At 47.9% G+C, this 13,770-nt stretch overlaps 1 protein-coding gene across 1 annotated transcript in view; it reads right to left on the bottom strand.

Moving 5' to 3' along the window:
• The window catches only part of jag2b (jagged canonical Notch ligand 2b), a gene marked incomplete in the record, with an annotated part of 55,026 nt that extends 41,748 nt beyond the window's left edge, over window positions 1-13,278 (bottom strand). The window contains 2 exon segments of the mRNA XM_076273403.1: window positions 12,128-12,445; window positions 13,068-13,278. Coding sequence (XP_076129518.1) covers window positions 12,128-12,445; window positions 13,068-13,136 — 387 coding nt within the window.
• Window positions 13,279-13,770: the final 492 nt, after the last annotated feature.

Below are 13,770 nucleotides of genomic sequence, written 5' to 3'. Positions count from 1 at the left end.
CGATACCACTCTAACTGGGACTTTCAGCTTAGGATAGCTCTAAACAGAAATGGGCACACACACACAATTTGTTAGTGATTAAGTGCATTTAATAAGTAGATAGAGATATCTTATCTATGTTACATGAATGGATCTCAATACATGACAAACACACACACACACATTTAAGAGTAGTGGAGGTATGAGAGTTCATCAGAGACCTTTCCGGAAAATGGCCTCTAGGTGTCAGTCTGCTTTATCAAGTGCAGGTGGCCCTGATAATGAGCGATATTTATAAACGCAACCTGTCAACAAATGACCAACTTGGCACTTGAGACTTTGATCGAGCCTGGCTCAACTAAAGGTGCTGGTCAGTCGTCAATCAAGGCATCGTGATTTCTGACCCCCCATATCACCACAAACAAACACAAAGACATACACACACTCAGACAAAAACAAAAAAACAAACACTTGTAACACGCCCTGTCAGTGCTCATTGTTTCAACTTAAAAACTACAATCACTTGCATAATATAGTCCAGCACATTACCATAACATCTCAATTACTTCAACGATGAGTCCGTCTTGCCTTTTGGCCAAATAAAATGCCCTGCAACTTAGAATGCGAGACAAAGGTGGGTGGGACATGTCCCTTCACAGCCTGCCCAATAAACCACACCGCCATTGGCCACCATAAGGCAAGCTGCCTGTCAATCACCACAGGAGGGGGAGTGTCTGAGACTAAACGGGAGCCACAGGTGCAGGTTCCCACGGTAAAGGGTGGGGTGGGGGTGGAGGTGAGAGGAGGGCTGGGGGGATTGCAGGGTAGTAAAGCCCAAATTAGAGGGGGCCTGAAGAGCTCTTGGAGTGACCCCGAGGACCCTCTCATCAGCAGGGCTGGGAACCGCTTCAAAATGACCCTGCTTCCAAAACTTCAGCTAAACTCACCTGAAAGGACAGGCTCAAACTATGACCCCGCTCCACTAAGACGGGTAAAAAAAAAAAAGGACGTTAAACAAATAGTAGTGCCAAATGGAATGCCAATGCTATCATTTTCACACGGAAACTTAGCACACATTTTGTTATCACATTAAAAATGCATTTGTGACACGTAGCTCTTTGAAAGCTCCAAAAAAAAAAAAATCAAAATGTTTTTGCCAGAGTTATGATGAGAGTTATACAAGCTATTCCCTTCTCTCCATGACGAAACCACGAGAAGGTCACTCTGACCCCAAGAGTGCAGTGCACGCCAGGTCTGAGAGCTTTCACACATCTTATCAGGCCACTTTGGCCTCTATCGGCCACCTCTCACAATACCAGACTGCTTTCACAGGAACACGGGGAAGATACGCAGATACTCAACCGATACTTAAATAGAGAGACAGAAAAGAGAGAGGGAGAGAGTAAAACTGGGAGAAGATAAACAATATACATCTTGGTTTAATGTGGCCAAAAGAGAGAGTAAGTAAAAGAGTAAGTAAAAAATAGTTTCAAATGAGATAAAATGCACCTCGTTGTTTTTTTTTTTTTTTGCTGTAACAGTCCTTGGCTGTTGACAATAAGAGGGGAGTCCATTTCCTGGTCTCTCCTTCAGAACAGCGCGCTGCTTCAACAGGAAAGAGACGCACTTCCCCTGTAAGACCTGTAGGGCACATTCCTTCCCCTCACCTCCAGCTCGAGCCGGGCCGGGCCGAGCCGAGGTAAGGCCCGGTAGATCACGTCGGCTCACGCGCCTCGAGGATTGGCACGCACAGACCTCGTGGAGGACGCTGTGGCCAAGAGCTGTCGGCCGAGAGTGAGGGCGAGAGGCGATGCTTTCGAGAAAAACAACAATGCGCGTGTTCATTGGGGAAGAATCTGAAAGAGAGAGAGAGAGAGAGAGAGAGAGAGAGAGAGAGAGAGAGAGAGAGAGAGAGAGAGAGAGAGAGAGAGAGAGAGAGAGAGAGAGAGAGAAGAAAACACTCAAAAGAGGAGAGGCAAGCCAAGCTGTAAGCGGCCAACTCAATCCCCATGTCTGCCCATCAGTCGCTCTCCAGTGCCATCCTCGGCAACTGCAGCCTCTCCAGGGAGACACACACACACACACACAACACACACACACACACACACACCAGACCATAATAACCCCCGGCTGGCCCGCCAGCCCAGCACAGTCCAGTGTCCCCAGCACTGGCTGCTGATCTCAGCAACGACGCACGGCCACTGATTTATCGCCCCTTGAGAGAGCAGGCCAGCCGCTCATGCATGCGTCCATCCTGTGGCGTCCAGTAATCGCCACATGTAATCTTCATTAATCTGGGACGTCAATCCCGGATTTCTGGTTACTCCCTGGCAAGAGTAGGACAGGCCAGAGTCCAGTGGCAGAGAAAGGGAGACTGGGGACGGCACCGCCAAGTAGTGGGGGGGGGGGGGGGTCAACCAGCGCAACCTTCAATTACAGCCAAATGTGTGACACCACTGGCTCAATTATGGCTTTCTGAAGGGCTTTTTTGTGCTGCCAAGCAGGAATGGGACAGGGATGTTCCCCAGGCATAAGTCAATGGGGCAAAATATGTCCTCGGCACAGTCAGTGATGGAGCACACGCACACGCACACGCACACGCACACGCACACGCACACACACACACACACGGGAGTGAATTTAGAACTACAACGCCAGCCAGTGTGAGGGCAAAGTCGTCAATTTCTGCTCTCTTTGAGGATGAGGCTTAACGACATTCATTTAAAGTGTGGACAGAACTTCCCCCTAATGATATTTAGTCCAGATAACAGCAACAGCAACAGCAGTAGCAGCAGCAGCAGCCAGAGAGGTCAAACCAATTCCAGTTCTATTCAGATATGCATCAGCATGGACACAGGCTTCCTGCTTTGGTTAATTTAACACTTTCAGGGCAGTACGCCCTTCAGTACGCCCAACTCTTTTTGGAGAGAACAGGCCACTGTCACCCATCAGAGAAAATGTATGGGTCTCGGATCCTGCGGCGGACGAGAATAACAACAACAAGACGAGTCTGGCAGTTTGTGTTCCCCCCAGGGACGGGAGAGACAGAGGCCTGATAGTCACTAATGAGAGTGTTCTTTTTTTTTTTGTGGTTGTTGTTCTGAAATGGTCCTTCCCCCCGCTGCGCAAGACCAACACAGAGTAGAAGGCAACCATGTCAACGCAGTTGACCGGGCATAACAAGGGGCCAGTGCATGTCACGACTGGAGTCTAGACTTGGGTCTCCAGGCATGCCGAGACAGGTGCTTGTAGATTGGGTGAGTTTTTTGGGGGGGTAACATCACCCCCCTACACACACACACACACACACACACACACACACACACACACACACCATCTTTCCACAGGAGGAGAAAAGGAGGGGAACGTAATCAATCACCCCAACACATCGGAGCAACCGCTGTCCTCCCACGGACATCAAGATGTCCACACAGTCGCCTTGGAAGGAGGGCGGACAGGTCGTCCCAAACATCCATCTTCGAGAGTGGCATTGCTCCGCTTTTCGCAGCCACCATTGCGAACATGACAAGCAATGCTACGGATGCACAGAGGACTTCCCCTTGGAACACATCTGGCCCTTTTGTGTGTGTGTGTGTGGGGGGGAGGGGGGGGGGGGGAGGTTGTGTAGGGACATCTCTTGATGTCTCACTTTAACATTTGGGGATTTCAGGCTGCTACATCCAATTTGACCAGGGGAAACAACAGAGGCTGTGTCTTTAGGCATGGTAATGAGGGTGTTTGATTTGGGTTTTGGGGGGGGGGGGGGGCTTAAGAGTGTTGAGGGGCAGAAGAGGTTACATCAAAGAAAAATGAGTGGAAAAAAGAAAAAAGAAATTGCAAGGGCTATGAGAACCACTGGGAAAGGGAGGTGACATTTGCTCTCGGACTGCCCCCACCAACCAGACCAGGTGTGTTTGTGTGTGTGTGTGTGTGTGTGTGTGTGTGTGTGTGAGAATCAGTGTGTGAGTATGAGTTGGTGGTGGTGGTGGGAGGGGGGTCTAGTTGTGCAGTGAACAGTGTCAGGCTTAGTTAAATCGCCCCCTTTTCACAGGGTCTGTGAGAAACCTTTTCTCATCAGCTTGGACGACCCAAAGGCAACGTTTTGCTTTTGTTCCTCCAGGTCTTCCCAAGATCCCCCCCTGCTGACACCGCCATCCCTGCGATCATCCCCAGGGGCAAAGACCAAAGACAAGGAAATCAGATGGGAGATGGGAGGTGGTGGTTTAAAAAAAAAAAAAAAAAATACTCCAACCAACAAACCACACCCAACAAAACCACAACCAAAGAAAACTCGATGCAGAGCTGGTTTCTGGACGTTGGTGTCGATTTGAGAGCCACAGATTTGGGACCGTTTGGTCATCGGAAACCCCTCTCACAACAGAGCCCCCTCCTGCCTCTCGAAGCCCCTTAAGCCTGTGACCTCTCTGCAAACAAGCACATTTGATGTGACTCTTGTTTCGACTGCCACAATTGCCCTTTTTTCTCCGCTCCAAAAGCTTTTCGCAGCACAAAGGCAGACAATAGCTTTGTTAAGGAGCATTGTTGAAGACTGGGAGGTAAGACAAGACACCCAGGCTGACGTGCTCTTCGAACCCCCGAGCTAGTAAGTGATATTCCGAACGGAGGGGACCGCCCTTCCTCTCCCTCTCCCTCCCTTTCTCTAGGATCAAGGCTTTGAGGTTTTTTCGAGGGAGAAACTATGTACGACGAGAAAAGTCGAGGAGAGAGGAAAAAATGAAAAGAAGAGAGACAACAACAGCACCACACGCTGAGCTCCTTTTTCTTCAAAAAAAAAAAAAATAAAAAAAAAATAAAAAAAAACTACAGCACCATAGTGAGGATGAGCTAAAACATTAACACAAAAGGGACATTTTAGGACACGAAAAAAGCGACAAGAGCAGGGATAAGTGAGAATGAATAGATGAACTGATGAATGAATGAATAGATGAACTGATGAATGAATGAATAGATGAACTGATGAATGAATGAATAGATGAATGGATGAATGAATGCTGGGAAACAGTGCGTGTGGGGGAGGGGGCTTGGGCAGACAGGCACAGGTGCATGGCGGAGCCGAGAGATACACCCGCCCGAGTGGGGCTTTAACGCCGAGCACTTGGCCAGGCAGCACGCCACCGTCACCCGTGTCACCACACACACACAAACGGCCCATTTAGCATTCTGCTACTATGCCAACAGAGTCATTAACGAGGCCCTGACAATACAACAAACCCCTCCCCTACGGCGACCAATTAAAGCAACGGGGTCTGACTGTGCACACCTTGCTGTGTATGCTAAACACACACATTAGCATTACACCATCACAAGAGATGAACTAGGACAGAGAAATGCACACAGAGAGAGAGACAGAGAGAGACAGAGAGAGAGAGAGAGAGAGAGAGAGAATCATATTCAACAGACTGCCTTCACACACAGTAAGCCTTTCCCTATTTCACATTGTTACAAGTACAATATCTCATCTACATGGAACAATGTCCTCATTTTTGGCTTACATTAGACCTAATAAAACCTGGAACAAGAGCTTGTGGTACTAAAGAATGGAACACAAAAACAAAACAACCAGAACTAAATAATAGCTTGCAGAGAACCAAACAGAGTAACGGACAAGAAAGACAGGGAGGTTCTCAGAACATGCAGTTAGCCCACTCACTCGAGGGTGGAGAAGGGCACAGCGTTGGGGCTGCACAGAACGGACGGGCACCACATATTCTGCATGAAAGGCAGGCCTGCTGCCAGCTCTCCTGCTCTCTCTCCATCTCTCCCTCCATTACTCTCTCTCTCTCTCTCTTCCCTGCCTACCACTTCCCCTGCAAAGTGGGCACACTAGGCTTCCCAGAGGACCCAGCCTACATCAGACAGACACACACACACACACACAAACTTTGTATCCCACTTTTGAACAAGGAAAGACAAGTTAAAAGTGAAAAATGGAACACGCTGGAATGAATACTTGTGATGTGCACACAAAGCACTGCTTGTGATAAGTTCACCAGTCCAGTAAGCTGCAAACCAAACTGGTCAACTGAAGAAAAAGGGAAATAAATGATTCCTGAACAATAATAATAGTCAAGCTTGTGAAGTGGACTAAACCAAACAGGAAAATGCATCCACTCTATAGCCTTACCCCATGTCCTGAATCAATTCAGACCCTCAACAACCCTCAACAAATAACAACCAAGGCTCCAAACAACTCTCCATGCCCTTCAGACTCTCCATGCCCCACCGTCACCCCCCACATCCCATCCCATCCCCTTGCTACAGGCCTCCCAAGCAGCAGAAGCCTGTGGCTACAGCAGTAGCAGCAACAGCAGCAGCAGCAGCAACAGGGGTAGCAGCAGCCACAAGCTGGGCCACATTACCATCTCAAACAGGTTCAGGAGTCGAGAGGGAATTACGCCGGGCCGGCCGCAATGCACTTTAATTACAGCCGCACCTGCACTCATCTCATTTAAGCCACCAGGGCCGAGGCCAGCAGGGGACAAGCACGGTGGGCATTAGGACGAAGGGACGGACACACACACGCACGCACGCACGCACGCACGCACGCACGCACGCACGCACGCAATGCAAACAAAGGAGATGGTGACACAATGCAATCAATTCCTTCCCTTGCACCCCCAGGATTACAGGGCACCCAAAAGGAATATAATCATCAGAGCCAAGCACTAATGATGGGACCTCTGCCAACATGATGGTCAGGTGGGAGAGGTATTGGTGAAGGAGGAAGAGGAAGAGGAGCAAGAGGATGAGGGGGACGTTTTTGAGAGCATGGAAGACAACTCCACCAAGGAGGAAAGGCTGGTGATGTTGGGCAGACCTACTCCTTTAAAGAGCCCCCATCAAATAGAGTGGATCTCACAGTGATAGCACCCCACCACCAACCCCCACACGACTCCTACTCCACTCTTCTGCCTCTCCACTCCTTCTCTCAAGCCTTCTCTCTCTGCTTTCAGTCTTATTAAAAAGGAGCACCACAGGGGCCTGGCCCACCAACTTTCATGCACTCTCTCTCTGAAAGGAGTCAGCCAATCGCTGGCCTAATCCCCCCCCCTTTCCTCTCCCATCCCCTCTAGGGAGACAGCAAGTCAATTATAAATCACCCAATACAATTATGTCCATCACCAGTGGCCCAGTGCATTTAACCTAATGGGAGCACTTCTTTCTTTGGCAAATGTTCATCCTTTACCTCCTGGTGGAGAAGAATGGGAGCCTACCCCCACCCCCACACCCACACCCACACACACACACTTCTGACCCAGGTCCTGTGTGTTTGCTTGGGCTCACAGGGCCTTCAGAGCATCAGAACACAACCTACTGTCAACAAGGTGGTAGACCAACACACAAAACAACAACAAATAATAATAATAATTCTATTAAGGAATTAATTCATTAAATGTACTCTTTACCTCAAAGTCCTCTCTGAGCATTATTATTATTAATAATAATAATATGACTATCTTGCCTCAATCAAATAGAAACAGAAACCACTCAACCAATGCCTCCGAGAAGCTTTGCACAGAGGAAGAGGAGCGCTTGGGGAAGCCACTTAGGCTTCCTGGCAGCTGGAGGTTAGGGAAAAGGAGACAAGATAAAGGAGAGAGACAAACTGCTGAGTAACTCTCTCTCTCTCTCTCTGTCGCTCCACTCGTTGACGCAGACAGAGGAAGAGGAAGAGAGGCACATCCGACTTGAATGAGCCGGCTGAGGGTGGGGGTGGTGGAGCGGAGGGTCAGCAGTGAGGCCTTGCTAGATTGTATTATATATGTATTAAGAAAAAAATGCCTGAGGCGCATCAGATCCTAATTGGCCAAGTCTCTCGGCTCCTAAAAATATCCCCCACATGACTGGAGCAGTGGAGATTGGATGGGTAGAGGGAGGGGGGATGGAGGAGGAAAATGCAGCCTTTAAGGGGCCTTCCTCCCTACTTCATGGGAAGAGGTTGGAAAAAGCCCCTGTTCACACAACCTCCACCCTCCCTACACCCACCCTTCCCGCCCAGGCAGTCACAAGAGAGAAAATGTTTATTGAGGTGGCAGACAAAAAGCTATTTTGTTCACATCAGAGAGTGAGGAGGCACAGCCAGAGAGTCAGAAAGAGATAGATAGAGAGAGAGAGAGACAGACAGAGAGAAAGAGAGAAAGAGAGAGAGAGAGAGAGAGAAAAGAAAGAGCAAAGAGAGGAAACATGACATACTGATTCTCCCAGATCGCACACTTCCTGAACATAACCCACCCCCTCAGTCCCCAACCCTCTCCCCTTCCCTCAGGGGGGAGTAGGGAATCGATCAGGGATGCTTCTGCGCCATAATCACTCCAGCCCATTAATGCCCCATTGTACTGGCAGAGAGGGGTCGTTATTGCTCAGAATAGCCGAGTGAAGTACACTACATTCATCAACGAGCCAAGGCTTATTTTTAGCCAAATGTGAGGCTCGTATTTTAATTGACTGCATTACAGTGGCATAATGGCCTTGATTTGACCTAGAGTCTCCACGGAGAGACCCACTTCTGCGGCTGGATTATTCCATTTAACATGGAGTGGTGTGTTTCCCCGAGACCCATGAAATAACAACACCAAAAAAAAAGGCTAGGTTTTTAAACCTTCCTTTCACTCGTCCAATTTCCTTGAGAGCGCTAATGGGATGGCCACTAATTGTGACCCACATGCTCAGGTACAGAGAGTGTTTCCAAAACGACAGGGTCCTTTCTAATCCAAAAATCCCCCACCCTAACACACACACACACACACACACACACACACACAGGCCACCTGTTCTGATGTTAGACTGGACAATTACTGCTCTTTGCAGAAGAAAGAGGCTGAGCACAGAGGCAGCTGAGACCAGCTAATTACACAATCAATGGTGTAATCACAAGAATGGACCAAGTCCCCTCTCGCCCTCTACCCCCCTTCTTCAAATTCTCAACCCATCTTTCCCAGGTGAGTGTAGCAGCTCCAATGAAAGACTGGCAGGGGACCCTGTGTGTGTGTGTGTGTGTGTGTGTGTGTGTGTGTGTGTGAGAGTGTGTGAGAGAGAGAGAGAGAGAGAGAAAGAGGAGGCGAGGAGCGGGGAGGGAGTAAGCACACGGAGGGCGGCAGATAATTGTTTACTAAAGGCCTCTGTGACGGTCTCCTAGCAACGGTCCTCGCGAGCTCCCAATCAGGTGTGGCTGACGCTGCCGCTTAGCCTTGAAGCACTATTGCCCCCTCGGCCTGACGGACGGCTGCAGCTGCTGTCTCTCCACCGGCCAGACTGATTTTCTCAAACCAAGGTTTGGACTAGTGCAGTGGTCGACGAGAGAGAGAGAGAGAGAGCGAGCGAGCGAGAGAGAGCGAGAGAGAGAGAGAGAGAGAGAGAAAGAGAGAGAGCGAGAGAGAGACACAGAAGCCGTTCAATTGGGATGCTAGACTGGATCCCTAATGTTTTCACCTTATCTGGCCTCGCCATCTCTCTCTGGCAGCCGTGATGTAAAAATCTGCTTACAAACAGTCTGTCTCGTTCGCTCGGTGGCTCGCAGGCAAGTGACCTCATGTGCTCAGAGCTGGCACACCCTCTCCAAGTCAAGTTCAAATGCCAGCTGTCAACAAAAGGTGGACACTTCACATACTCTAAACAAACCCGTTACAGGCTTCCAGGCAATGGCCATTTTTGAGACACTAAAAACGTAGTCAAAGCAAAGCTAGGCAATCATTATGAGAGAGGAATTAGCACACAGTAGCAAGTTCCTGAATAAAGCCAAATACAGTATGTTCCTCTTGTAGGCTTTACTAGGCTTTTATTGCGATCACGGAAAAAGAAAACTGGAACATGGGCTCCCACATGCAAACATACACTCGCACGCAATCATACACGCAGGTCGCCTGTAACAAAGCTTTTGAGCAGATACGGTTACTCCTATCCTCTCAAGACTGACAGCTGACCGGGGTGATGATGGCAAGAGGCTCCCTTTACCCGGTCTACTTGAGCCTGCAATCCTCGAGACATGTTTAAAGGGACACCACACACACACACACACACACACACACAGACGCGCGCACACACAGACGCGCGCATGCATGCGCACACGCTTGGGGCCACTCTTAAGTCCTGCTTTGAGGCACCTCGGGACACAGAGGGAGGGGTTGGAGGGTAAAACATTAGAAAAAGTCCAACAGGTGGCAGACTCGCCTTCGAAAAAACCTACACACACAAACACACACTCACTCCTTAACCTACCCCCTGCACCCCATAGCTAGCAAGAGGTGCAAGATATCCTTTTACAATACAGGCCAGATGCAGTTACAGTGAGTGCACATCAAACGGATGTCCGGAAGTCGCGTCGGAGACGCGGAGAGGGTGGAGAGAGGGGAGGGAAGGAGTGGGGTGGGGTGGGGTGCTTGGAAGACATTCCACCAGCAATTTCATTAGCTTCCAAGAGACGCCTCCGGAACCGCCAACCCGGCGTGGCAAACAAGACAAGAAATTCAATATTGGGGATTCGTCTGACAAAACAAAACACACACACAGAATTGAGGACTGGCATCAGTGTGACGCCACAGGAAAAACTAACAAAAAGATAAGAGGCCCAAGCAGACCAGACAACCACCAAAAACCACCATAGACTTGTTCCTCATCCGTCTCTTTTGCTGAAAGTAAACACCGAGAGGGTAAGACGACAGGTGCACAAGCCTAATTTGATGGATTTGTGTGTGTGTGTTTGTGTGGTGGCAGTGGTGATTGTGGGGGCAGTTGTACGCTGCAATGCTGTTTGATAGCCTTGTTACACATTAACCAGCAACTGCAATTATTGTAAATCAGGAGCCATCAAGGGAGAGGATAGTTAAACTAAATGCACCCTCGGTCTGCAGATGACTGGCTCAAGGTGAGCCCTCTAGTACTAAGGCCGGGCAACTGTCCAGCTCTGACAGTCAATACTACACAAGGATTTTTTTATGAAGTTATGTCAGCCTGAAACACATTGAGCTGCATCTGACATTAGATATTGATGCTGGTAACTCATCCATTCAACTGTGTGGCATCATGCAAGGTTCCAGAGGTGCTGGTGTAATTGTGTAAGACAGTGGTAGCTCGCAGAGTCAGGTTTCACCTATCACTGTGGCTGAGGATTGTACAGGTGTAATACAGGTATCTGATGTACTGCATCAACCCAAGCAATGCCACTGACACTTTTTGTGCACACTTGGCTCACAGGCGCTGATCATGTGGACGCTTAGTGGAATACGGCACAGGGCCGGCCTGATTAATACATTAATTAGCCTTATAAATATATCACAAGCTGGTAGAATTTAGGAGGCTGTGCGTATGCGTGCTAGAGTGTGACGGATCTGACTCAGTTTCTTGTTGGCGTTCAGTACGACTGCCAAAACATATGACAGACATTAAACAATATGGTCATTTCCACAAGCACTCACTTACTCATACGCACACACATAGCCACGAGCTGTCTCCCGCAGTCAGTCAGTCGACCAGCGCTGCCATGCGTGGCCACCGAGTCGGCACAGACAGCGACAGTACATCGCAACAGCCACGGCTGCCAGGGGATATTCCGCATCGTCACCATCACCTCAAATGCACTTCCAACCACAAGGACAAAATATTCGCCTCGCAAATGGGTTTCTGTTACCATATAATCTGCGTTGGCAATATCTAGGTTAACTACATACTTGGCATACATTACTAAAAAGACAGCATAGGGCATACAACTCGAAAAGCTGCATGAGTGGTTCACCGAAACCCCCTTAAATCGCCGCCCCCTCTCTCACAAATACGTAGGCTACCCCAAGAAAATAGATGGCTCTTGTTCTGTACTGATGTATAAGGAGTAAATTAATCAAACGTGAGCGATTTTCTAGCAGTAACAAGTTGAATACAATTTAACACACCAGTTACTCCCATGTACAACAAAGTCTGTCTGATCCAACCGCCACAAACAAGAAAACCTCTTTAGACCATACCGTTAGTTTGCCTAAATTATGAAGCATGTTCAAACACCGTAACATAAACCTTTTGCATACCGTAGCTGAGGGTGCATCGACACATTCTCTCGTTATATGAAATTATGCATGACTAGAATAATTAACTGTAGCCTATTAAAACATGCATACAAAAGTAATAGAATTTCACTTACCGGCCAGGCAAACTGAAAGGGTATTGTGATCTTTCCAGACTCGTTTATTACTCGATTATTTTTAGCATTCTTGAAAGAAATAATATTTCCACCGAGAACTTCAGTAGATCCTTTGCCGTACGCGCACTGGCCAGTGACCGCGACTTCTGTTTGGTACTCCTTTAAGCAGACTGTAAAGTAAGTATCGCACTCGTCCCGGCTACAACGGAGATCCTGAGAGTTCCTAGAGCCATCGCAGCATTCCCCGTCCAACAACTCACCGTTTACATTCTGTACGGTAATCAGCTGCAGCTCGAAATAGCCCGAGGACTGGGACACCTATAAATAACATTAAAATGGAACAAAAATTACCCAACAAAAAACAATAGGCTTCAAACAGTGGCATGCATAAATAAAAACAGACGCAATGGCAAGGACCAGGCACTGGCAAGTGTATATCAACCATTTACAGAGCTAAGATTGATCAGTGCCGATTGCTAGCTAACGTTAATAACGTTATGCTTTGTGTTACACAGTGGAGCGTTAGGCTACCTTGTACATAGCCTAAGGTTTCAGGTTCATAATTTTGAGATCACTTAGCCAGCTAATTCTTGCTTAGAAATTGAGGCTCCCCCAGAGCCACTGTCGACAGCAAGCGATCAGGCAATTGCATTAGACTTCAAACTCTTGCATAAAATTAAGAGCAAATTATTTCGGTCAAATATGTCAGCAGGCAGAGTGCTACTTCGAATTCACATCTCAACCTTGACAGTCAAATTGTGCGATCACATGCTTTCACTGACGGCTGCGTAATTCAATTATCGATTAATATGAACATTTCCATTTTTGCTAAATGGTAAGACCGATCACATAACCAATCACATAACTTTCGACTCCAGGTTACTTTGATAATCATGAAATCATTTGAAATTATATTCGAAAACAGCAGCGGTGTTCTTACCCTCGTCCATATCGTCAACAGCAGGCACGCTGTTAAAAGCCAATTCCTAATCCTTGTACAATTCCACATGCCTTTGATTAATTAGGAATACGGAATATTATGCCAAAAATGGAAAACAGCCGTTGACCGGCGACAGGATCCTCCGCTCCTGACATGCAAAATTCACAAGCGTGGTATTAGCACGATGATGGTCCAGCTACAACACACACTCCCTCCGACAGATCACTCCACAGCAACTGATATCTTTCGCAGCTACTGCACGCTGAGGTTATCTCCCGTGATTGGCAGCTGAATAAACCACTCACATAAACCACTCCGTGTTCTTACATTTGGGTAAAGACCGTTTCTAAGCCAACCACAGAAGTGGGGGCGGAGTATGTCCAAAAACTTCTCTAGCCTCTGAATTGACGTAGACGCAATTGAAGATGTTCGTGCAAATTAATTAAATAAATAGGCTAGCCTACATGTAGGCCTATATATTTTTCTTCTTCTGAGAAAATAGACGGTGTGGCAAATAAAATAAACAATGAATAGACTGATTTTTGTGAAGTTCGTTCGTCATAATCTTCCAAGAGGCTAACTGAGCTGTCCAATGTCATGGGGCCACATGTTTAAGGCATAATGTCCAAATGATAAGAGGTCAGAAACCAAAATTGTAACTATTAAACGCAGTAGGCCTAGGTTGTAGGCTATTAAAGGCTAA

Source organism: Alosa pseudoharengus, unplaced genomic scaffold, assembly GCF_046254945.1.
Source record: "Alosa pseudoharengus isolate Yale_2024_CS ecotype anadromous, Long Island Sound unplaced genomic scaffold, YU_APseudo_1.1 YU_APseudo_1.1_scf_7, whole genome shotgun sequence".
In the NCBI taxonomy this organism is placed as follows: Eukaryota; Metazoa; Chordata; class Actinopteri; order Clupeiformes; family Clupeidae; genus Alosa; species Alosa pseudoharengus.
Note: the sequence above shows the minus strand (reverse complement) of the source record. Positions and strands in the feature narration are given on the sequence as shown.